The sequence below is a fragment of the Lepidochelys kempii genome, chromosome 9, assembly GCF_965140285.1.
Source record: "Lepidochelys kempii isolate rLepKem1 chromosome 9, rLepKem1.hap1, whole genome shotgun sequence".
In the NCBI taxonomy this organism is placed as follows: Eukaryota; Metazoa; Chordata; order Testudines; family Cheloniidae; genus Lepidochelys; species Lepidochelys kempii.
The window spans coordinates 53244762-53271263 of record NC_136388.1 but is presented as its reverse complement, the minus strand read 5'-3'; the positions used below and the strand labels follow the sequence as shown (position 1 = coordinate 53271263).

Below are 26502 nucleotides of genomic sequence, written 5' to 3'. Positions count from 1 at the left end.
AGTCAGAGGGTGAGATATTTCCCAGGGAATGCCTTACTGCTAAATGATAAACTAGCAGTCAGCTGAGCCGTCAGGGGTTAACATGTTGTTAATATAGCCTCACACTCTACAAGGCAGAACGAATGGAGGGAGGGGAGACAGCATGGCAGAGAGAGACAGAGACACACAGTGTGTGAGAGAGAGATGCGCATTGCCCCTTTAAGTACGCTGACCCCACTCTAAGTACATTGCCTTTTTAAGTAGATCAGCAAGTTGAGACAATAGCTGCTGCCAGCAAGCTCCCTCTGTCCTGAGCCCTGTTGTCTCGCCCCTGCTCTATGGAAATGGGGTAAGGAGCAGAGGGGAGGGGAACACTCTCACATTAGCACCCCTTTCCTCCCCCCCCCCCTTGCACAGCAAGCAGGAAGCTCCTGGGAGCAGCTCCAAGGCAGAGGGCAGGAGCAGCACATGGCAGTGTGGGGGAGGGACAGCTGAACTGCCGGCAATTGATAGCCTGCTGGGCGGCTGCTGCATAGGGAACTTAGGGGAGTGGGGAGCTGATGGGGGGCTGCCTGTGCAACCTGGTTCCAAGCCCCCACCAGGTAGCTCCAATGGGCTGCTCTTTCTGCAAGCAGTGGACAAAGCAGGCGGCTGCCAAATAACGTTATAAGGGAGCATTGCACAACTTTAAATGAGCACGTTCTCTAATTGATCAGCAACGAAACAATGTTAACTGGGATGACTTTAAGTGAGGAGTTACTCTATTTATAGATGCTTTTTGTGCTCCTGTGATTAAATAAAGAGAGGTTTTGCCTTTAGTTTAAATTGTATAGGCCATTTGTCCTGGTTGAGATTTTCAAAAGTGCTCAGCATTGGCCTAATTCTGCTCCCACTGAAGTCTGTGGTAAAACTTCACAGAAACCTTTGACTTCAATGGATCAAAGTTAGGCCGTGCTAAGCGCTTTTGAAAATTCTACCCCTTGGCTAGTGTCTTGACCTGAACAGATGGGGGGTAAAATAAATCAGTAATTTTGTTTAGAAGTGCAAAGTACTATATGTGCGTTTATTGTAGGATCCTTAGCTAATGCAAATCAGTGTGTCCAGTGGCTTCAGTTGGAGCTATGGCTGATTTATACCAGCTAGGGTTCTGGTCTCTAATGTTTGAGTGCTCTTTTTAGTTTAGTACACAAACAAAGCATACGTCAACATGGTAGTTCTAGCATGTAGGTGAGGAACCCCCTGTGATTCTGAGCTATACTAGACTGCCTGTTTAGCTGCCACAATGTTAAATAATTCTCTACTTATGGCTTTCCTTGATGAGGGAATGTTACACATTTTAATATATTGCCCTATTTACTGTGCCTACCCCTGCTCCCGCTGTAGTCAAGGAGTTCAGTTAGCCTGTTTTGGTGGAGATGCCCATCATCATGGGTGAGGGGGGTGTATGAGAGTGGAGGGAAGAAGTACTCTTGTTGGGCTAGGTTCAGTAGCTCTTTTGTCTACTGTGCGGTTTTAGCAAGCTGTCTTCTTGCCAGCAGAGGGTTCTTAACGTCCTGCGAGGCAGAGCTGCAGGAGCTGATGAAGCAGATCGATATCATGGTGGCTCATAAGAAGTCTGAATGGGAAGGGCAGACCCAGGCTCTGGAGACCTGCTTGGAGATCCGAGATCAAGAGCTTTCCTCTGTCAGGACTCTGTTGGATGAGAAACACAAGGAGGTACAGCCCCAGGCTCACTCTGTCTAACATTCAGTGATATTCCTGTGCACGTTGTCCGTCAATATAGAATATACAAGAGCCAGCATAAATTTTCATTAATGTTCATTGTCTCTGCACAAAAATGTATTCACCTCAGTTACTGTTTTGTCAGAAGCATCTTGTTTTTTGTTGGTGTTTTATTGATTAAAGCTCAGAGATTAAGTGGTGAAGACTTCAATGAAAAAATGTAAATGTGTAACATGTCAGGTCTGTTAACCCTGTGTCAGGGAAAGCAGGAACCCTGCTTCACAACTGCGGACTACCTGTCATTGGCAAAGGAATGAGTTGCCTAACTCGCAGTGTTATTCAATGGAAACTGGGTGCCGAACTTCCCGTTTCAAGAAACCAGCCTGGACTCTCAAAGTCCCTTGTGAGATCCTAGAAACACCTTATCTGGTCACAGAAGTCATAAGCAAACTGAATACTTCCAATCACAAGGGTAATGAGAAAGCTAATTGCTAAACTGCACCAAGTGATGATCCAGTGTTTCCAAACTGATTTGTTTTTTGAGGGCTGTGGCATTAGTTTTGTGGGGTTTCAAAAGTATATGTAACAAATTCCTGTGTCAGTACTGTACATATAGATCAAGTAGCAAAGCTTCTGTGGTCTGTGTTTATAATGATATTAAACTTAACTCATTTTACAAGGAGCAATGTTGCACCTTCTCTTGAGTGCTAGGAGATCAAGAGGACTGTGGTGGGCTGTGGGACTGTCTCTGACCTTTAGCTGTACTTCATTTATTTTAAAATCTTGCCTCACATTGTACAGCTTCTTTGTCCTGTTTGTTCCTTGTTAGCACATTGCCCTCCCCATAAGTAGCGTGTTAGTTGCACTCCAGGGATGTGGGGAAGGCATTCAAGTTTTAACATGTTGGGACTGGAATTTGCACCTTCATCACAAAACTTGTTTGTGACTGAGTATATAAATTGTGTTTTGGGTGCCTTTGTCACCGTGGAACTAGAGGTATTTCTATGGCCCCTAAACTACACCTAAGTATGTATATAACTACTAGTAGATCTGGTGTAGAATCTAGGTTAACAAGACAATGAGCAGGAGAAAAAAGAGAGTCGGGTAGCTTATATTGGTAATGTGTTGGGAATTTATTTTTTAGTGCCCTACTCTCTTCTCTAGATATTAATGATTGACAGGGTAAGTATTAGGATTAGCATGTCCAGAATACAGTTATTTTGTATCAGGCCACCAGTATTCACAACCAGTTTGAATGAAGTTTCTTTGTATGGGTCATGATCACACTTTTACCAGTTTTTTATTTCACTGAAAACTTTTGAGAGATTCCCTATCACCAGAGACAAACTATACATTTCTTATGCTGAGATGTGTTTGTAAAAAAATATATATATATATATATATTTTACATTGCCCAAATCTTTTTTGTTGTTGTTGCTTTTCAGACATACAATTAGACAGGTCTCTGCCCTAGAGTTCCGAGAAGGGGAAAGGATGTGAGGAAGAAGGAAAATGAGTTTTTTGTTTTTTTTTTTAAAAAAAAAGCCTTTAAAGGAGGAATAATCTCCCATTTGCCTGTTTTGAAGCCTGTTTTCTTTTATTCCTCTCTTCTCCCCTCCCTGCATATAGAATTTGAAGAATTTCTTCTTACTCCCTGCAGATGAAACAGCGGAGGTGGCTGTCTTTGTTGCTGACAAATAGTTTGAAATGATAATCCGCATTTCTGATCAGTCACATCTGCCCCCCTCCCCCCGACCTTTTGGCGTAAACTGAGTTTGGCAAATTTCAGCCCCAAAGATGCAAATTTTAGAAAACTGGCTGAAAACAAGGGGTTGAAATGGAAGCAATTCTGCAAATGTAGGTCAAATCCGGCAAAGAGTTAAGCACACACTTAAACTGATGCTTGGTGAGTAACCCCATTGAAACCAGTAGGACAATAGCATTTCTTGTACCAGGACCTTAATTGTAACAGTTGCTACCACTTATACTATAATGTGTGTTTATGTATGTAATATATACTATGAAATTAAAATACAGTAATCCTTCAATTTCCACATCTACTGGTGAGACAGCCAGCTGTGTTGAGTCTGCTGCTTCTGTGCTGATAGTCACTGTGCTGTGTTTTAACTCTTTCTTTAGGTCGGTAGGTTGCGCCAGCAGTTAGAACACACTGAGCAAGTCCAACAAGGCATGGTTGTGGAGTATGAACAGCAGCTGAAGAAGTTTCAAGAAGAGGTGGGTTTCAGAAAGATGAGATTTGGTGTTGAAACCCCAGTCTATGCCTTGTGGTCTGATAGATTAAATGTTTCATTTTGTCACTGTCCTTTTGAATGCTGTGATTTTCTTAATCCTCCCTTCCCCACTGTGTGCCAAAACAAGAGGATTGATTAGCAACAAAATAATATTTTACATTTATATAGCACTCTTCATCTCATTCCAAAGATTACTGTGAAAGTGGAAATACTTGCTGTAAACTGAAGTCAGGTCCACACTCTAAAGTTAAGTCGACCCAGCTATGTCGCATAGGGGTGTGGAAAAATCCTCACCCCTGAGCAGTGTAGTTAAACCAAACTAACCCCTGCCATAGACAGTGATCAGCTGACAGAAGAATTCTTCCATCGCCCTAACTATTGACTCTTGGCAAGGTGGATTAACTATGGCAATGGGAGAATCCCTCCTGTCGTTGTAGTGAGTGGCTACCCTGAAGCACTATAACTGCGCAGCTGTAATGTTTCAAGCATAGACTAGCCCTTATTGTGGCTACTTTCAGGTGTGTTAAAAAGCGGCAGAAGTTTACAGCCAAGGTTTCCTGTCTTCTCTCACCCCAGACACCCCTATGCTTGTGCTTATGTTGCTTTGTTGCTCTCCCAGCATAGCATGAAATTTAAAGAAAGCACAGCTCTGCAGCTGGCCTTTTTCATGTGAAATAAACATGAGATGATGACTTTTCCTGCGGCAGATATATACCTCCCTCTGGAAGTACAGTCATGGTGGCCGAGAGAAGGTGGCAACCATCCACCGCGTGGTATACTGACTCCACCAGTGCATGGGCATGTGTCGGGGGATTTGAATTGAGCCAAGGATACCAACCTCCTCCTTAAAATTGCTATGGAGTCTACGTCATGTCCTTGTAGATCAAAAATACTCTGTGTTTTACGGTCTCCTACAAAATTTCTGTATCTCCTTATTTTAGGATTTTATCCTGCCGCCCATTATGGTGGTCTGTGTGCACCTGCCATGTAAAATGGGTTCAATTTGGTAGTGACGGAATATCATTATTCTGGTGGCTTTTCAGAGGCTAGTGTGTAGTCAGTTGATCTCAGTCCTTTTACCAGTGAATGGGTATCCACATTCCTGAGACCAGCATGCCTGTTGATATTCTTGTTGATATCTCAGGGGAAATTCTAGCTGTTGAATCAGCATAGAGCCTGACCCTCGAGGCCAGGGCTGAAGGAGATTGGCAGAATGGGGTGTGGGGGGGGGTTACTACTGGTTCTGCCTGTATTCTTGTTCTTTGAAGGTGACTCCATTCTCCCAGGCATGATGATATCACTAAATTTACTTGACAAAGACTTTTAAAAAGAGTTCCACACTCTTCATTCCACAAAGGATGTCATGCCCACTGTAATGTAACAGATGCTGAGATTTTCTGCGGGTGGGCTGACAGTATTTCATGTAAGTGCCTTAATGATTACTTCTGTTTCCATTGGCTTGTCAGTAGTGTGGAGCTAAATGCCAGGAGAGGGTAGCAGTGCATTATCTCTGGAGGATTGGGCTCAGTTCCTGCTTACTGTAGGTCATAAGTATAATTAATTTGGTAGTCTCAATTTAGTGTGCAGAAGACATCTTTCCTCATTTAAAACCCCCTTACATTTCAGCATGATGAACAGTCTTTGTTCAGGAAATGTCCCCACTGGAATAGTAGAGATGCTGCTAGGCCAGACTGAAGTGCATTAACAGATCTGTCTTAAAGCTCAGGACTGGAATCGCAACTGTGGTGTGGGTCAAGACTGAGGCGCATTAGTATTGAACTCAAAAAGGGATAATGTGGTGGGGGTTAGAACAGGAGACTGAGGAATCCTGGGGTCTAATCCCCAAACTGCTTGCTTTGTGTCTGTAGGAAAGCCTCACAACCTCCCCCTGCCCCAAGTCACCCATCATTATAAATGTGATAGTTGATACTATATAATCTATAAATCACAGAGATGTTGCAAGGCTAAATCTATATTTGTAAAGCTTTCTGGCTCCCACTCAGCAAAGCGCATAAGTATGTGCTTAATTTTAAATGTGTGCGTAAGTCCATTCCTGTTCCGCAAAGCGTTTAATCACTTTGCTGAATCAGGAGATCCTCTTCTGAAAGGAAGCATGGCTTTGTGGGTAAAGCACAGGACTGGGAATGATGAGATTTAGGTTCACTTCCTGGCTCTGTTCATGTGTTTCTTTTAGAACCATGGGCAAGTCACGAACCCACTCTGTGCCTCATTTTATCCATCTGTAAAATGGAGATATTTCCCCAATTCACAGGATGTTAAGAGCTTTATTTTGTCAGTGTTTGTAAAGAAATTATCTAATCAGGTGGCAAATGCTCTGTTTAAGTTCAAAATATTTGATCAAAGATGCTATTTAAATGCAAAGTATTTATTATTCAAGTTTTTTAATAAAATTAGAATTCTAGCAGTAGACATGGGTGACGTTCTTCCTTATCTTTCTCCAGTCAGTGGGGAAATTTATGACCTAGCTAAGCAACCAGTATGACAAGATGAGTGGCTGTTGTATCGCATACACTGGAATTTCATGAATGTCTTTCACCTACATCCTTGATCGGTTCGTAGTCAAGCCTCACAGTGTTCTGTTTTTCTTTGGGTGCTGTCACTCCATGTTTCTGTAACCCATATCTGCTCAGCAAGGTACTTTGTCTCCCTCTGGTGCTGGGTGGGCACAGACAGAAGTTTATGAGCCTGGTACAGCCTTGGCTGACAGAGCTGGGTATTATGTATTTTAGCTCGGGCAGTAGGGGCTCCTGCCTTAAGTCCATAAGACCCAGGTTCAATTTCTGCTGCTGCTGATCCACCCCACGGCAAACCACTGTGGCACAATCCAGCATATTTTGATACATTATGGAGTACATATAGTACTTTTTGTTTATTATACAGGTAGAAATCTTCTTCTGCCAACCGGATGGTCTTGGTTTGAGGGAGTATCTCTATAAAATGACTTTATGTCCCTTCCTTCAGAATGCTTCATTAATTTAATGTACTGTGACCTTGACCAGCATTATCAAAAATTGCACTGACTTCCTTGCAGCTAGGCAGGCTGAAGAGAAGCTATGAGAAGCTGCAGAAGAAACAACTGAAAGAAGCTAGGGAGGGTCCCAAGAGCCACGGGGATGACCGGTCCGAAGTGAGCAGATTGACTAAGAAGATAGAGGTGTGTGGATAATAGAAGCCATGGCCATTGTTCATACAAACCAAACTGACTTGTTTCAGGTTCAGTAGCAACTCTGAATGTTTAATAAGCAAGTGGACTGTGAGTGCAAATACTCAGTCCACTCACCCCTGCATTCGCTGTCCTTGTGCTCTTGTGTAGCAAAGGCCATTTCTGCACTGGTCCTCTCCATGATGCTGCCCAGTTTAATTGGGATCGCATGTGAGTTTAATTGTGTCCGCCAGGATTTTATAAAAGAGCGGGGCAAGCTGTCACAGGTGTGTGTGTGTGTGTGTGGAGAGTAGGGGAGAACTGTTTGAAAATGTAAAAAGAAACATATGATTACTGGTAAACATATTTTTATCGCCTTAGCACAATGGTGCCCAATCTCTTTTGGGGCCTGCTGCTATTTTAATACAGTTAATAAATGATGATATTGTTATCCTGGATTAAATCAAAGGTGAGTGGATGTTTTAAGGACAAGACAGTATGTAAAGGTAGAAAATTCAAGCACGATGGGGTTGTTACCACAGAGTTTGGAGGAAATTCTCTGCATGAGTGTTTTCCAAGTCCAGCTTGTCTTTAATCTTACTACCATGATGAGACCAGCCATATTCTTTCATCTTTGATAGCACCACTTAGAAGTTGGTAACGAGTCTCCCCAAAACACCTCTATGAGGCAGTGTCTGATTTCTGGGTTAAGAATTATTGTTACTTCATACTTGCAAACTTAGTGAGTTCAGTAGCAACCTTTTCTTGTAAAGTTACAGGGAAGTAGAATTGTTAATGCTCTGACAGCAAATCTGTAGAGCTGGTCATGAATCAGCACTCAACATCTGTAAGTAGCAGTAATTGACATGAAGGTTTTAACTCAGAGAGAGCAATGCCACAGCACAGTGTGAGGGACTTTTTAATGCTGAGTCAGTGCATCAAATGACTGGCTAATGGTTTCCCTGCTGTGGAGGAAGGCTCACGAGTATACAGTGGCAGGAGAAAGAATGTTAGTGAGAGTTGGGAGGGGATGATCTTGACAACCAAATGGGTGGTAAATTCCAGGTCATCTCAATCATCCTTGCAGGAATTCCGTCAGAAATCTCTAGACTGGGAGAAGCAGCGGTTGCTTTACCAGCAACAGGTGGCGTCACTGGAGGCCCAGAGGAAGGCTTTGACAGAGCAATCTGAGCTCATTCAGGTACAATTAATGTGCGCTGAAAGTTGTTTGTTTGCAGTGACGAGCTAATGAAATCCCTCAAGTGTGAATCCACTTCAGATCGCAACTGAAATGACTTTATCAGTCCTAATGGAGTAAACTCATCTATACAGTACAAGCAGTGAAAGATCTGAAGTCTGTTAATGGAGGCTGGCTAAACCTTCCCCATGGCTCCCGTACACTCAATCTCACTCATAAATATTAGGAGGGGGAAGATAGTAAGATGAGGGTTTCTGGGAGTGGGGGGGAGATTACAGGACATGACGCTTTAAAATAACTTTTGTCACGTCCTGTTCAAAGCTATGTACCTGCCAATCCTCAGCTGTGTAGCTGCAGCTATACAGAAGTTGCTCTTTGAAAATAGTCTTGTCGTACAAAAGGCATTTGCCACACGGTAGCAAAGCAACAGCAGTTTCTAGCTCTGTTTTTGAGGCTCTTAAAACAGGAGCAGAATGGTGCTGTTGTTCCTGAAAAGTTAATCCATTCCCGAGCTAATGCTGCTGCAGCAGTCTGATGAGCTGACCGAGACCCCAGCTGTGAAGATGCTTACACTGACACAATTACAGCAAATGCTGATGATAAGCTCTTGTTGGGAGCTTTTCACTTAATGGGCACCTGAATTGCTGCTGAGTGGAAGCTCTGGCAAGGAGGAGTTTTGCAGTTTGTGTTGACAGGATTGGAGTTGGCACTAATGGCGCTTTATGAGGGGCCAACACTAGCAGATCCACAAATGCCGAGTGGGCCTTTGAGCAGAAGGTCTCACCGCTGCTGTCTCTCTCCTTGCTATTTCAGTCTTCCAAGGAGAGACGTGTCCTTGGAGCACTGGCCAGTGTGTTAGATCACAGTGTAGCAGAAAAATGGGACATTTACGTTGCAATTTCCAAAGCAGTCTCGGGGACTTAAGCTCACCTTTATTGGCAAATGTGATGGAAGCCTAAATCCTCATGACTGCGTTGGAAATCTCAACCTTAAAAAATAAAACCTGTCACAAACACATCCTGACAGCATTTTCTGGTTTTGTTTTTTTCTGACAAAGGCTTGGATGAGATCTGCAGATCCCATGCACACTCTTGCCCCCACCCAACCCATTAGTCAGGGGTGCCATTTTTCCAGCTAAGGACGACTGGATTCCATTTTGTCACTGTAACTGTGCAGGTTACTCTGGAGTAGACCGTGGCTTTCTCTTGCCCAGTGAGGAGTGCCTTCCCTCCATCCCTGCCAGCCTAATAAACTAAAGGCTGGCAACCAAAACTGGGCCTCCTACATGGCACCATAGGAGATTATGGCTAGGCCTTTCCTTTGTGGGTCTTAACTTTTACTTTCAGGCTTTCCATTTATTGCAGAAACTGTCCATGAATTCAGCCAGTCTGGCATGTTGGTTTATTGGGCCATCTCGGGCAACCACATGCTTTTACTTTCATAGCCATTGGTCCTTGTGATCCAGGTTTGTGTATTGTTTGCAAGGGTAATGACAACACTGCGTATATTGGGCACTACATAAAAAAGGTGTTCAGAAAGTGAATGTTCTTAGAGGCATATGACATTACTCATTTTTTTAAATTATGTCAGTCTGCAAATAATAGGGAAGGTATTGTTTGTCAGTGATATGTTTAATGTAAGTATTCTATTCCTTTCTCTAATTTACATTTAAAACAATAAAACCTTCAAATCTCAAGAAAGTGAGTGTTCTAGCAAGCTTCTAGTACCGGAGATTCACTGCATGAAACAGAACATGACTGGCTGTTGCCGTCACTCCAGTTTCTAATTTCTATTTGATTCCTTTTCCATCTGTCAGGAGTTGCTCCTTGTCTCCATGTGGGATTAACAGATTTGCCTGGCTTTGTAGTTCATATATGGTATTTCCAAATCTGCTTCCACTTTGTCCTCTGGCTAGATCTAACCCCTAGGTTGATGGACAGGGAACTTAGGCCGCTTTACTGTTTGTTCAATCTCTTGGGCAGTGTGGGTTGTCTGCTTCAGAGATTCTCTTTCTTTAGATGCCCTCAGAACCTCTTTTGGAATCATAAGGATGCCGTCAATTCCTTTCTTCTCCCCACCTCAAAGGCCTCACCTATGTACAATCCTGACGCAGCACCTCCTGTTGTTCCCTGAAGGGCAGCACTGCTTTCAGAGAAAATGGCATGTTGCATCGAGAAGTATCGGTGTGGAGCCTTCATGAAGCTTCGAATCTGTTTATTTCACCTCTCTTTATATGTAATTTAGCTATAACACAGCAACAACCTCTGTCAGCAGACTCAGCTCACCAATCGGAAGCAGATGCTGGAATCTGTGCAACTGGCCAGCCAATCGGAAATCCAGCATTTAACCAGCAAGCTGGAGCGAGCCAATGATACCATCTGTGCCAATGAGCTGGAGGTGGAGAGGCTTAACATGAGAGTGGATGACTTGACTGGAGCCAATCAGAAGATTCTGGAGGATCACCAAAGAGTCCAAGAGGAGCTGGGGCATTCTAAGAAAATGCTGGAGGTTTGTGAGAAGTAGCAGTGAGAGCTGTCCATGGAGGGTGCTGGGGGTAGTTCAGTGCATTCCCTTACCATCTCAAGATGCGATTATCACCTGGGAGGTACAGTCACCCTGGAGATCTCCCACCCTTCCATCAATGCCTTTGTGTGAGGCTCCAAGCTGGCCGTGAGGCCAGCTTTGTACCCATGTGGCATTGTGAGCCCATTACCCATCTAATGCTTCTTTTGGCATCTGAAAATACAATTCATTTCCAGCCCAACTATACTAAACTGATTCTGTCCATTCCTGCAACAGTAACTTCCATTTCCTCTCTTGTAGGTATTACAAGAGGAGAAGTTGGAGCTGAGAGTCACTCTGCAGTCCCAGGAGGATTTCATTAAGAGCTCAAAGATGCATCAGGAGCAGTTACATAAGGAGCTGGCCAGCGTAACTGAAACCCTGCACAGCAAGGAGCTCCTTACCAGGTCTGATCCTTGGCATCTAAATGTGGTTGGCCATCACCCCACTCAATGTAGATCTGTGACCTTAAGTGACTCTCTGAGCCTGTGGAGCTCTTTCTGTATGCTTGGAGTCTGAGCTCATGGCTGTTAGTATGCTGTAGGGGGACACTGTAAGGTAAGGGTGCCTGTTCTTCATTTGCTTCAAAAGCAGTCGGCATCCAAACAGCGAAGAAGTATTGTAAATACAGAGGGGTTCAGCCTTGGCTCTCTGGTAGGTTTCCTGAGTCAGTGAATTGTGGTTTGATTCCCTTTTCGTGCATTTCAGGTGAGTAGTGGAGAGAGAAAACATCCTTTGGCCACTAAATGTGCTCATTGAAGTCAGTGCAAAGGTCCCATTAACTTTAAGGGCATAGGGTCAAGGCTTCAGCAAGGTTATAATGATTGTGGCAAAGGCATCAGCCGCTTTCTGCCTTGATACTGGTGGAGAGAGACACTGAAGTATACACAGAGATCTAGCAGCTATGCCTTTCCCTGCAGCAGGGATTACTGAGCATCTGCCAGTGGGATTGAAATTGCCCAGTTGTGTTGGTTTTTTACTAATTTGATGGCGGCCTGTCATAATCTGACTGAATTCAAACATGGGCCTGTCATCAGGATGAGATGCTTGGGGCATCCAGAATATCCACAGATGCCACATTATAGCATTACATCTTGGTGGATTTTGTAGAGCTAGAGTAGAGACGAGATGGGTGAGGTAATGTCTTTTATTGGACTGCCTTGTGTTGTCAGAGAATAGAAAATATCACTGTTCTTATATCAATACACAGGGGGATGAGGTGTGTCAAGAGACTAAGGCCTTCTCGGATGGTCCTGTGTTTGTGCATAGGTCACTGGAAGAACACCTGCGTGAGAAATGGCTGTCACAGGAGTTCCCAGAGCTGGAGCACGTACTCCTGCAGTTGGATCTTGCACAGAAGAATGAAAAGAACCTACAGTCAGAGGTGGCTCGTCTTGAGGGCAGGTAGAGGACAACTTCAAAATTCAGTCACACACAGACAATATGGCATATATAATGTCTTATTCACCAGCACTGTTAACCACAGTAAAATCGTCCAAACCACTAGTATTTTAAGAGTCCATAGAAATCTGAGTCTAAAATCTTACCACAGTGGGATGTTAGGGTTGGTTTGTTTGTTTGTTAAATATACCTTTTTAAGTTTTAAAAAATATTTTCTTTAGTATGCTTAGACATGTCATTTTCCTTTGTAGTGGAGAGGGAAATCTTTGTTAAACTAAATAGCCAGTCAGCTGCTGAGAGCTACATCTCATCTTTCCTGTTCTGAGTAAAAACTGTGATTGAATTTCTCCACTGATGGATCTGTAGAGAAGATCCCCGGTTTACAAGGGAAGTTGGTAACTTTCCTTTGGTAAGGAAAAGAGAAATGGCTGTATCTAATCAGAAAAGATTGCAGTAGTCTTGGTCTGTCAAAATGACTTCGGTAGAGAGGATAGATGTGTGAATGCTGGTTTCCTGAGATAACCTGCATTGTGGCTCATGGGGGGTGTTTTTAAATTGTGATTTGTTTCTTTGTTTCTGCCCCCAGCCTGGGAGCCATAAATGCCAGGTGTATACAGCTGAGCAAGGAGCTGACAGAGAAGTGCAAAGAGCTGCGGGTGACGGAAGAACACCACTGCCTGGCCAAGGCTGAGATTAAAAAGGTAAGACCCCTGAGTCTTAGAGTGGGAGCGAGGTTTGAGGACTAACTAGCACAGTTGCCCACAACAACTCTGTGTGCTCTGTATTAGCAAAGCAAAGAAAGGGATGAAGGAACAGAGTATGTTGTGGGGGAAATGGTTGCTCAGAATGAAGGGGTGGGAGAGAACTGAGGATCCCACACGCAACTTTCCCTTATGTCTTTTTTTTTTTTTAACCTTGAGTGGAAGAGCGTAGTCTTGGTCTGTGCTTTTAAAAGTGGCAGTGGATGGCTGAAGGAAATAAGCAATGGAAGGGCCTCACTGACATAGCAGTTCGTCTTCGAGTGATTGATCATTGCATTCCAATAGGTGTGTGCACGCACTGTGTGCATGATCGTCAGAAGGGTTTTCCCCTAGCGGTACCTGTCAGGTCAGCTGTGGAGACCCCTGGAGTGGCGCCTTCATGGCGGTGTATATAGGTCCCTGCCGACCCGCTGCCTGCTCAGGTCGGTCTTACTGCCAGTGATGGTCGTTGTAGCAGCTCAGTCTCTTGCATTCTCAAATGGCTACCTAGTGGTTCCCTTTTCTTATTTGTAAATAGTTAATCAATAGTTGTATAGTAGTTAAGCTTACTTTGAGGGGCTCCCCCCCACCCTGGTTTTCCCCAGGCACCGGGGCATGCCTCAGTCACAGGAGTTTAAGGCATGCGAGAGGTGTACGAAACCTATGCCCAGAGGTGATCACACGCTGCTTGTGTTAAGTGCCTAGGAGAAGGTCATCAGACAGACAAGTGACCAATTTGCAGGAGCTTTAGACCCAGGACTAAGAGAGAGCAGGACTATCATTTAAAGCTCTTCCTGATGGAGTTGGCCCTCTGCCCTCAGCCGGTACTGGAAATGTCACCGGCATCGTCAGTGTGCAGCGCCCCAGCCTCAGTGCACCGAGGAAAGACCTCTTCACCGCTTACAGTCCCCAGTGCCTCATAAGAAAAAGAAGGCGGATGGGGGTCGTTCCCTCTGGTAAGAAGCCGCAAGGGGATTCCAGCGGGGTGCATCCTGTGGCAGGACACCCACGGCTTGGCTCTCAAGACCTGGCACCATTGATTCTGGCCCCGATCAGAGGTCCGTCGAGTTCAGTGCTGGTGGATTCCTCCAAATCCTCCTGAAGAGCTCGACCTTCCCTCCACACTGGATGCCTACAAGGCAATGTGGGACCTTATTGCCATGACGGCGCAGTCCCGGCCCCGCAGATGTGAGCGACGGCACCGCTGCAGATGCCGGCTCAAGTTCAGGCACTGTCAGCGGCACTGACAACGGCACCATCTGTGGCATCTATGACGGTGCTCCATGTGGCACCATCTCCGGCATCCTTCATGGCAGTGATGGTGGCACTGGCCCGTGTTCATCATCACAGCAAGCCCATGATGTTACAGCTCCTCTACCCATTACCCCGGTACCGCTCCCTGGCACCATCAGGCTCTCTCTCCTTGTGGTCGGGCTCAGAGTACTCTTCCAAGTCGGAGGCTGAGTTTTCTGTCTCCTGATGCAGCCAGTACCACTTGTGGTCCTGGCACTGCAGAGTTGTGGACTCGTCGGTACCGGTGGTATCCTGGCCACCCCAGTGGCAGGGCCGAGTACAAAGGCCCAAGCAGTCCAAAAGGGCCAATCATCAGGCTCAGGGCTCCAGGGCTGCATTGATGACATCTGCACCCTGTGCCCCATCCTCAGCAATGTCCGTGTCTCATCACACACCCAGGGCTCCGGAGGATCCTGCATGAGACAAGGACTCTGGGCTGTCACGCTTAGGAGCAGCACCCGAACCAGTACCACCAGTTGTACTGGAGCCACCTCCAGTCACGGAGGGACTGACACACCTGACCCAGCCTCCAGGGAGCCAGAAGGGCAGGAAGACCTGGTCCCACGGACCTCCTCCTCCTCCTCGCCAGACTAGGCGGTGGCAGGCAGCGCCACCACCCTGCCAGCAGTGGACACCAGGGGATACCAGGACCACCTTAGGAGGGTGGCCCTAAACCTCCAGGCAGAGGAGGTCACAGAGGAGTCGGACCCGATGGTGGACATCCTTGCCCTGGAGGGTCCATCTAGTGTGGCTGTGTCCCTGATAAGAACTATCCAGAATGCTACTAGGGTGCTCTGGCAGAGTCTGGCCCCTATACCACCCACTGCTAAGGGGGTGGGGAGACATTATTTTGTGCCGCAGAAAGGGTATGAACACGTCTTCACCCACCCACCAACCCAGGGACTCTAGTGGTCAAAGTGGCAAACCATAAGGAGTGATGGGGCAGCCAGGTGCCGGTCCAAAGTCACGGGATGCTAAGCAGCTGGACTTTTTCGGCTGAAAGGTCTACTTGACTGTGGGGCTCCAGCTTCGAGTGGCCAACCAGCAAGTGGTACTCAGCCACTATGCTTTCAATTCCTGGAGCACTTTAACAAAGTTTCAGGAGTTGCTCCCGGCTTTCTCGCACAAGGAATTTGATGTGCTTCTCGAAGAGGGCAGAGTGGTCCCAAGATCCTCCATCCAGGCTGCGTTAGACGTGGCAGACTTGGCGGCTCGGACTATGGCCTCCACCGTTACAATGAGACACAGCGCGTGGCAGCAGGTGTCCGGGATACCACCGGAGGTCCAGAACACCATCCAGGACCTATCCTTTGACTGTGCAGGCTTGTTTGTCCAAAATACGGACTCTTGCTTGAACAGTCTTAAGGGCTCATGGGCGACTCTAAAGTCTTTGGGAATCCAGACCCCTGCATCCCAAAGAAAGCCATTTAAGTCTCAGCCCCCATCCCGCTTCTATTCTGGGCCCCTGAGGCGAGACTTGTGCTGGAGACAGGGTCAGGAATCATAGGAGATGCCCGTCAGTCCTCCTCAGGCCCAGGCCAGGGTTCTTCCAAACAGCCCCCCCCGGGCCCAAAGCCAAACTTTTGAAGATGCGCCCGAGGACAGAGCACCAGTACCGAGCTCGGATCCTTACCCCCTCTTCGTGAATTTACTCTCACTTCTACTGTGCTTGGTCTCAGATCACATCAGATCACTGGGTTCTAAGCACGGTGGACGTGGGATATTTTGTCCAATTCTATTCCCTCCTACCCCCCTTCCTTGTCCCTCTACAGGGACCCTTCTCACGAACTACTCCTGCAAGAAGTGCAATCACCCCTCTCTCTTGGGCAATAGAGGAGGTTCCTCAGTAGTTTGGGACTACTCCCGCTATTTCTCCATCCCCAAGGCCAAGGGTGGGCTCTGGTCTATTTTGGCTCTGCGAGACCGTAACAAATTCATAAGGAAAGTAAAGTTAGAATCATAGAATCATAGAATATCAGGGTTGGAAGGGACCCCAGAAGGTCATCTAGTCCAACCCCCTGCTCAAAGCAGGACCAATTCCCAGTTAAATCATCCCAGCCAGGGCTTTGTCAAGCCTGACCTTAAAAACCTCTAAGGAAGGAGATTCTACCACCTCCCTAGGTAACACATTCCAGTGTTTCACCACCCTCTTAGTGAAAAAGTTTTTCCTAATATCCAATCTAAACCTCCCCCACTGCAACTTGAGACCATTACTCCTCGTTCTGTCATCTGCTACCATTGAGAACAGTCTAGATCCATCCTCTTTGGAACCCCCTTTCAGGTAGTTGAAAGCAGCTATCAAATCCCCCCTCATTCTTCTCTTCTGCAGGCTAAACAATCCCAGCTCCCTCAGCCTCTCCTCATAAGTCATGTGTTCCAGTCCCCTAATCATTTTTGTTGCCCTTCGCTGGACTCTCTCCAATTTATCCACATCCTTCTTGAAGTGTGGGGCCCAAAACTGGACACAGTACTCCAGATGAGGCCTCACCAATGTCGAATAGAGGGGAACGATCACGTCCCTCGATCTGCTCGCTATGCCCCTACTTATACATCCCAAAATGCCATTGGCCTTCTTGGCAACAAGGGCACACTGCTGACTCATATCCAGCTTCTCGTCCACTGTCACCCCTAGGTCCTTTTCTGCAGAACTGCTGCCTAGCCATTCGGTCCCTAGTCTGTAGCTGTGCATTGGGTTCTTCCGTCCTAAGTGCAGGACCCTGCACTTATCCTTATTGAACCTCATCAGATTCCTTTTGGCCCAATCTTCCAATTGGTCTAGGTCCTTCTGTATCCTATCCCTCCCCTCCAGCGTATCTACCACTCCTCCCAGTTTAGTATCATCCGCAAATTTGCTGAGAGTGCAATCCACACCATCCTCCAGATCATTTATGAAGATATTGAATAAAACCGGCCCCAGGACCGACCCTTGGGGCACTCCACTTGATACCGGCTGCCAACTAGACATGGAGCCATTGATCACTACCCGTTGAGCCCGACAATTTAGCCAGCTTTCTACCCACCTTATAGTGCATTCATCCAGCCCATACTTCCTTAACTTGCTGACAAGAATACTGTGGGAGACCGTGTCAAAAGCTTTGCTAAAGTCAAGAAACAATACATCCACTGCTTTCCCTTCATCCACAGAACCAGTAATCTCATCATAAAAGGCGATTAGATTAGTCAGGCATGACCTTCCCTTGGTGAATCCATGCTGGCTGTTCCTGATCACTTTCCTCTCATGCAAGTGCTTCAGGATTGATTCTTTGAGGACCTGCTCCATGATTTTTCCAGGGACTGAGGTGAGGCTGACTGGCCTGTAGTTCCCAGGATCTTCCTTCTTCCCTTTTTTAAAGATTGGCACTACATTAGCCTTTTTCCAGTCATCCGGGACTTCCCCGGTTCGCCACGAGTTTTCAAATATAATGGCCAGTGGCTCTGCAATCACAGCCGCCAATTCCTTCAGCACTCTCGGATGCAACTCGTCCGGCCCCATGGACTTGTGCACGTCCAGCTTTTCTAAATAGTCCCTAACCGCCTCTATCTCCACAGAGGGCTGGCCATCTCTTCCGCATTTTGTGATGCCCAGCGCAGCAGTCTGGGAGCTGACCTTGTTAGTGAAAACAGAGGCAAAAAAAGCATTGAGTACATTAGCTTTTTCCACATCCTCTGTCACTAGGTTGCCTCCCTCATTCAGTAAGGGGCCCACACATTCCTTGGCTTTCTTCTTGTTGCCAACATACCTGAAGAAACCCTTCTTGTTACTCTTGACATCTCTGGCTAGCTGCAGCTCCAGGTGCGATTTGGCCCTCCTGATAACATTCCTACATGCCCGAGCAATATTTTTATACTCTTCCCTGGTCATATGTCCAACCTTCCACTTCTTGTAAGCTTCTTTTTTATGTTTAAGATCCGCTAGGATTTCACCATTAAGCCAAGTTGGTCGCCTGCCATATTTACTATTCTTTCGACTCATCGGGATGGTTTGTCCCTGTAACCTCAACAGGGATTCCTTGAAATACAGCCAGCTCTCCTGGACTCCTTTCCCCATCAAGTTAGTCCCCCAGGGGATCCTGGCCATCCGTTCCCTGAGGGAGTCGAAGTCTGCTTTCCTGAAGTCCAGGGTCCGTATCCTGCTGCTTACCTTTGTTCCCTGCGTCAGGATCCTGAACTCAACCAACTCATGGTCACTGCCTCCCAGATTCCCATCCACTTTTGCTTCCCCCACTAATTCTACCCGGTTTGTGAGCAGCAGGTCAAGAAAAGCACCCCCCCTAGTTGGCTCCTCTAGCACTTGCGCCAGGAAATTGTCCCCTACGCTTTCCAAAAACTTCCTGGATTGTCTATGCACCGCTGTATTGCTCTCCCAGCAGATATCAGGAAAATTAAAGTCACCCATGAGAATCAGGGCATGCGATCTAGTAGCTTCCGTGAGCTGCCGGAAGAAAGTTTCGCATGGTCTCTCTGGCCTCCATCATTCCTTCCCTGGATCCAGGGGACTGGTATGCCACCCTTGACTTGAAAGATACGTACTTTCATATTTCCATTATTCCGGCCCACAGACGGTTTCTTTACTTTATGGTCAGTGGCCAGCACTACTAGTTCAGGGTGCTCCCATTTGGGCTTTCGGTGCCCCTCCTGGGTATCCATGAAGTGTGTGGCGGACGACTGGCTCATGAAGGCCAAGTTGCAAGCACAGGCTGTGAAGCATGTCTCTCTGTCTCGGGCCACCTTCCTCAGGCTGGGCCTCATGTTGAATGTGCCCAAATCTACACTAGTCCTGATGCAGAGAATAGAATTCATAGGAGCTCTCTTGGACTCCATGCAGGCCAGGGCATTCCTGCCCGAGCTGCATTTTCAAGGACTCAGGGACATTATTGAAAAACTTCACCGATTTCCCCACAATGATGGCCAGAAATTGCATGAAACTGTTGGGGCATATGTCAGCCTGTACAAAATGAGCTGGCCGATTGCCTCAGCTGGGCGTTTCACAATCACGAATGGTCCCTCAGGCTGGACATCGTGCATACGATTTTCCAGAGATGGGGCTTTCCCCACGTAAACTGTTCACGATGCGGAGCAACAGGAAGTGCCAGCGGTTCTGCTAGTTTCTGAACCACAGCCCAGGATCCATCACGGACGCCTTTCACCTTTTGTGGACGAGTCACCTGCTGTACACGTTCCCGCTCTTCCCTCTCATACACAAAGTCCTCCTCAAGACTCGCCAGGAAGGGGCTTCCTTGATCCTCATAGTGCCAGCGTGACCCCACCAGCACTGATTCACCATGCTGTTGAACCTCTCAGTGGACAGACCACAAGCCCTTCTTGTGCGCCCGACCCTCATTACACAGGACCATGGCCGCCTGCAACACTCAAACCTGGAGTCCCTCCACCACACGGTGTGGAAACTCCATGGTTGAATCTGCTTGAGCTTCAGTGTTCGGACCCAGTGAGGGAAGACCTGCTGGGAAGTAGGAAACCCTCCACGCATGCCACATATCTGGTCTCTGCAGAGGGGCAGCCCTCCACAGCAAGCGCCAATTCCCTTTGTTTTGGACTACCTACTATACCTCAAGCAGCAGGGGTTGGCAATATAATCTCTCAGGGTACACCTGGCTGCCATTTCTGCCTTCCACCTGGGAGCAGCAGGTAGGTCAATCTTCAGCAATCCCATGGTGGGCCAGTTTCTCAAAGACTTGGACAGACTTTATCCCCAGGTGCAACGGCCCATTCCCCAGTGGGACCTCAACCTGGTCCTGTCTGCACTCATGAGGCCGCCTTTCGAGCCCATGGTGACCTGCCCTATGTCCTACCTTTCCTGGAAGGTAGCCATAACCTTGGCTAGAAGGGTCTCCGAGCTCAGAGCGCTGACTTCCGAGCCTCCCTATACAGTCTTTTATAAAGACAAGATGCTGTTACGCCCTCACCCCATGTTTCTACCAAAGATAGTCTCCCAGTTTCATGTGAACTAGGACATTTTTGCCTGTGTTCTTCCCTAAGCCCCATGCTAGTAACAGAGAGCAAATGCTCCATTCCCTGGATGTCAGTCGTGCCCTAGCATTCTACACTGAGGGCACAGAGGCATTTCATAAGTCACCACGGCTCTTTATTGCAATCACAGAGAATGAAGGGGCTTCCAATCTTGTCCCAGTGCATTTCATCGTGGATCACGTCCTGTATCAGGACGTGCTACGACCTGGCTAAGATTCCAGCCCCTTCGCTGATGGCGCACTCCACAAGAGCACAGGCTTCATCCGCAGCATTCCTGGAACAGGTCCCTATCCAGGATACATGCAAGGCAGCAATACGGTCTTCCATCCACATCTTCACGTTGCATTACGCCATCACCTAACAGGCGAGGGACGATGCAGCCTTCGGCAGGGCAGTCCTGCATCCAGCAACCAAGCGAACTCAGGAAGAACTTCTCCTCCAGGAAAACTGCTTGGAGGTCACCTATTGGAATGCACATGAGCAATCACTCGAAGAAGAAAAAATGGTTACCTACCTCTCGTAAGTGTTTGTTCTTTGAGATGTGTTGCTCATGTTCATTCCAAATCCCACATGCCTCCCCTCTGTCCGAGTATTCCAGCAAGAAGGAACTGAGAAGGTGGCGGGTTGGCAGGGAGCTATATACGCCGCCATGAAGGCGCCACTCCAGGGATATCCATAGCCGACCCGACGGGTACCGCTAGGGGAAAACCCTTCTGATGATCGTGCACGTGGTGCGCGTGCACCTATTGGAAAGGACATGAGCAACACCAGTTATGAGAGGTAGGTAACCTTTTTTTCCATTTTACTATAGGTAGGAAAATGTGGTATAGTTCTGTGCAGAAAGTAACACCCAGAGAACTGTGGCTGTTTTTTGACATTAGTGTGAGGCTAACTGTCGTATATCCTGTCCATATATGTGGGGTTGTAGATTCCTTCCTGAGAGGGGATGTGTTTAGAGCGATTCTGACCCTGGTTATGACAGCAGATTCGCAAAAGTAGAAGGAATTGAGATGAGGAGGTGATATCTAGCAGGCCCAGTGGTATAATGTGCTTCCCATTTCACTTCTTGAGATCTGGATCTGAACATGTTTTAGGGTAGTAAGTGTAATGAGTGAGTTTGTATCCGTCTAGATATCTAGGTACACAGCCATATGCTAGCCCAGAACACAGCAGCCGTCTGCAGTGAACGCATCACCCTAGTGCTCTGCCCTTGGCACTGGCTCCCCATGGAATACACCGCTCATATTTGGGTTATCCCTCCATGGGATTGGTCCTAGCAACCTGAGAGATCTCCCCGCCCCCCCCCCCCCGCAACTATGACCTTAACAGCAACATCCTGCTGGGAGGGTGAAACAGTATGCCACTGGGGTTAGGCTTGTCAGTGTGACAGACAGAACTTTCCCAGGAGCAGGAGCTAGCCTACAGACTTTGTTCCCACCAAGAAGTAAGGGATAGTCACCACACCCCTTTCAGACCGTACTGGAAATCTCATTTCTTCTATGTAGCTCTTCACATACACAGACACCTCATCTTAGACATGCCTATTTACTTACACACACAAACAGCTCCACAGGCTGGGGAAGAGGAAAGAGAAAGTGGTGGTCCTATTATTTCTATGTTTAAGTACTTGGGAGGCCGTGAGATACTACAGTGATGAGTGCTGTGTGGTATCTAGATAGACAGACTGTGGTGCTGTAGAAATAGGTCAGATTAGGGATGTAAAATACTGAACGGTTAACTGGTAAGCATTAGTCTTACCGGTTAACTGATCCTAACCATTAACCCCCAACCCCGGGGCTGATTACATGACATAATTTTAATTGTTTAAATGGTTAACTTTTTAAACGGATATTTACATCTCTACTACAGATATGGCACTTTATAGATAGGTTGAGATCTGTGGGCTGATTTTCAGAAGGTTTAAGTGTTCACAGCTGCTATCAATGAGGGGTGTGAGTGTTCAGCCCTTTTGACGGGCTTAAGCTCTGCAGTGGGTACTTATTCACAACCCACTTCTTACCCCAACGGATAACTGGGGAAGCAGAAGACCACCAAAGGGATGAGATAGTTAGTTTGTTATAAGTCAGGATTGAAGTATGTTAACAGAAGATTCCGAGGAAGCTTGCATAGAGCTCTGCACCAGCCAGTGCTAAAATTATACATAACTCATGTGTCAGCACATCTGCTTTCTTGCTGTTTGTCCTTTAAAAATCCATGGGTGGTTCATACATATCTCTCTCCAGCTGAAGGAGCAGCTGTCTCAGGCTGAACAAACTCATAGCAGTGAGCTAGAAGGGATGAAAAAGGAGATCTCCCAGTTGACACAGGTGCTGCACCAGCGTGACATTGCTATCGCCTCGTCCAGCGGGTCCACTTCTGACATGGAGCAACGAATGAGAATGGAGATTGAAAGAGCAGAGAGAAAAGCTGTGGAGCACAGGGTAAAAATGACTGAAGGCTCTTCCTCTGATCCACAGCCCTTGGGGCCCTGAGGGTTGCAGCACAGAGTCCTGTATTTCAGCTAAGCTAATGCTTTCCTTCCCTCTTGTGTTTTTAGCCGTGGGATCCAGAGACTGGCATGATCAAAGCAAGGGACTGGAGAGCCTCCCAGGGAAGCTGTCTAACCTTGTTGTGTCCCCCACAGCCTCTTGCTTTCCTAACCAAACCTGTAGCCATTACTCGTCTTTCCTTCTAAAAGGGGTGTAGAAAATTTCTGAGTTTGATTTGGGTGAGGAGGATCCTATTGTAGCTGTCTATGGAGCTCTGGCATTATCCTAGGCTGTCAGCTGTGTGGAAGGAAAGGGGTAGAGAAGCTTTCCTTGAGCAAAGAGGAACTCTTGACAATCTCTGCTTGATCAAGGTGAACCAACTTATTGTTCCATGTGGTACCAAAGTAGCAGCAGCTTTCAGCTCAATTTAGAGACTCTTAAAACAAGAGCAGAATGGTGCTGCTGTCTCTGGAAAGTCAGTCTGTTCATTGAGGTAGATCTGGAGATTATGAGCAAATGAGGATTACCAGAGGAAGGCTTCGTGATCCCATCCAAACTGGAGCCCCTCTTAGTAACCATCCATATTTTGATCTCCATGCAAATTATCTTAGTGCGAAGGAAAGATAGGAAGAATATTAAGAGGCCAATATGGCTCCATAAGGAGCTCTGTAATGACCTGAAAATCAACAAAGAATCCCACAAAAAGTGGAAACATGGATGAATTGCTTAGGAGAAGTACAAAAGAAAATCACAAGCAAGGAGAGACAAAATCAGAAAGGCTAAAGCACAGAATGAGTTACACCTTGCAAAGGACATAATAGGCAATAAGAAGAGGCTCTATAAATACATGAGGAGCAAGATAAAGATGAAGGAAACTAGGTCCTTTACTTAGAGGGGAAGGAGAGCTAAGAAGCAACATCAAGAAAGTTGAGGTGTTTAATGACTATTTTGCTTCAGATATTCAGCACAATTAATGTTAACAAGGGGGAAGGAACACAAGCCAAAATAGGGAGAGAACAGGTTAAAGAATATTTAGATAAGGTAGATGTATTCAAGTTGGCAGAGCCTGATTAAATTCATCGTAGGGTACTTAGGGAGCTAGCTGAAGCAATCTCAGAACAGTTAGAAATTCCCTTTTGATAACTCCTGAAGGTCAGGTGAGATCCCAGAGGGCTGGAGAAGGGCAAACATAGTACCTATCTTTAAAAGGGGGAACAAAGAGGACCCAGTGAACTTTGATACCTTGCAAGATACTGGAACAAATAATTAAACAATCAGTTTGCAAGCACCTGGAGGATAACAGGGTTATAAGGAATAGTCAGCATGGATTTATCAAGAACAAATCATGCCAAACCAACCTAATTTCCTTCTTTGACTGGGTTATTAGCCTGACGGATAGAGAGGAAGCAGTAGAAGTGATACCTCTTGATTTTCGTAAGGCTTTTGACACAGTTCCACGTGATATTTTCATAAACAAACCAGGGAATTGTGGTCCAGATGATATTACTATAAAGTGGAATAACTGACTAGGTGGTAATACTGCTGAAAAGGATCAGGGGATTATAGGGGATCACAAACTGAATGAGTCAATAGTGTGATGCAGTTGCAAAAGAGACTAATGTCATTCTGGGGTGTATTAACAGGAGCGTCATAATGTAAGACATGGCAGGTAATTGTCCTGCTCTGCTTGTATTGGTGAAGCCTCAACTAGAGTAACTGTGTCCAGGTGCCACAAGTACTCCTTTTCTTTTTGTGTCCAGTTCAGGGCACCAAACTTTAGGAAACATGTGGACAAATTGGAGAGAGTCCAGAGGAGAGCAACAAATGTGATAAAAGGTTTAGAAAATCTGGACTATCGAGGAAAAGTCAACAAAACTGGGCATGTTTATTCTTGAGAAAAGAAGACTGAGTGGGACCTGATTAACAGCCTTAATACGTTAAGGGCTTTTATAAAGAGAATGTGATTGATTGTTCTCCATATCCTCTGAAGGTAGGATGAGAAGTAATAGGCTTAATCTGCAGCAAGGGAGATTTAGGTTAGATATTATGAATAACTTTCTAACTATTAGGGTAATTAAGCTCTGGAATAGGCTTTCAAAGGAAGTTATAACATCCTCATTATTGGAGAGTTTTAAGAACAGGCTGGACAAACTCCTGGTCAAGATTTACTTGGTCCTGCCTCAGTGCAGGTGGCTCGACTTGATGACTTTTCAAGGTCCCTTCCAGTCCTTCATTTCTATGATTCTGTGAATTCAATTTGAGATCTCTTACATTAATTAGACTCGGGCAATAAAATCCTACAAACCAATGTGAAAATAGGATGGCTTGAACTGTGTATACTAAATAAGTTGTACAGGTGCCATTGCAAACTTAGTGGGGACTACAACTCAGAACTTTCTTCCTAAGCTACATTAGCATTTGAGCTAAAAGTGGGAAAAGATAGCATGTAGGTCTTTGATTAGTTATTTGTGTTCATCCTGTCTTCTCAGGTGATTCTGGTTCATTTGGAAACCCTGAGGCTGGAGAACCGTCACCTCTCTGAGATGTTGCAGAAGGTGGAGTCTAGTGTGTTGGGGGTATGGAATGTGGAATAGCAATTCAGATGACCTAGTGTCCTGGTGGTGGGCTGTATGGTAGCAATAGTAGTAGTGCTTATATCGCCTTCCACACCTAGGCTGCCAAGTGCTTGATAAAACTGGGTAAGCATCATTCCCTTCCATTGTACAGTTGAGGAAAGTGAGACCCAGAGATTATGATGATAGCTTGCTCTTATACAGCACTTTTCATCAGTAGATTTCAAAGGACTTGAGAAAGGAGGTTGATTTCATTATCCCTGTTACATTATCCACAGGTGGAGAAACTGAGGCACAGAAGGAGGAGGTGACTTACTCAAGGTCACCCATCAGACCAGTGGCAGAGCTGGGGATAGAACCCAGGACTCCCAATCCCTGGTTCAGTGCCCTAGCCACTGGCTCCTGCTGTCTCCTGTCATCACATTGTAGTACATGCCATGTTTTTATCAGCTTGCCTTCAAGCTCTGAGCAGATTCAAGAGTCTAACTATAAATCCCTGGTGCCTCCTCCACAAGTTTGAGAGCTATAAGTACTCTGGCTCTTGCAGCTACTGCACTGAAAATACATTTTACTTCCTGGTGAGAGGGAATTTGGTAGACTTTCCCCCCTCTCTTTAGTCAGTAGGCACTGGTGGAATGTGGCATTGAAAAACATGTAAATTTACAGAAAATCTATTTGACTTGCTGCTACCACTAGATGTCGCTGTGGGTGGCAGTTCTGAATAATAGGGAGGGAGAGAAAGATGGGGCTTAGCATAAAGGGTGGAATATACTGGTCACTAATGCAGAGACTTCTCAGAGCAAAACATCCTTTCAGCCTGGGTTACTCCCCACCTGTGCAATGCACAGGAAAGTAAAATCAGTGACACTAAAATGAAGTAGCAGAAACATTCCGAGGGAAGATATTTCTGGGGCATTTTATTTATTTATGGAGAATACAAATGTTTGTTTTTCAACCAGCTCTAAAACGTACTAAGTTGTCGGAAGTCTGCAGTTTGTGCAAGAGAAATAGTTTTCTCCGGGGCCAGTCTGAGACTCCCAGGAACTAAAGACCATCCCAAACCTCACCATTTCCCATTGAAGTGCTAGGCACACATGTCCAACCTGCTTTCTTTAATATAAACCCAGAGTCTCACAGACCTC

At 46.2% G+C, this 26502-nt stretch overlaps 1 protein-coding gene across 11 annotated transcripts in view; it reads left to right on the top strand.

Moving 5' to 3' along the window:
• Nucleotides 1-26502, top strand: part of CEP63 (centrosomal protein 63) — a 51367-nt gene that overhangs the window by 16140 nt on the left and 8725 nt on the right. For 4 of the 11 annotated variants that reach the window (XM_073360355.2, XM_073360352.2, XM_073360353.2 and 1 more), the window contains exons 3-12: nt 1515-1695; nt 3841-3936; nt 7006-7128; nt 8204-8317; nt 10586-10822; nt 11138-11283; nt 12146-12280; nt 12864-12978; nt 22542-22739; nt 25277-25363. In XM_073360355.2, the coding sequence (XP_073216456.1) occupies nt 1515-1695; nt 3841-3936; nt 7006-7128; nt 8204-8317; nt 10586-10822; nt 11138-11283; nt 12146-12280; nt 12864-12978; nt 22542-22739; nt 25277-25363 (1432 nt within the window). The remainder of the gene's footprint in view (nt 1-1514; nt 1696-3840; nt 3937-7005; nt 7129-8203; nt 8318-10585; nt 10823-11137; nt 11284-12145; nt 12281-12863; nt 12979-22541; nt 22740-25276; nt 25364-26502) is intronic. The other 7 variants (XM_073360357.2, XM_073360359.2, XM_073360358.2 and 4 more) reach the window with 7 other exon arrangements.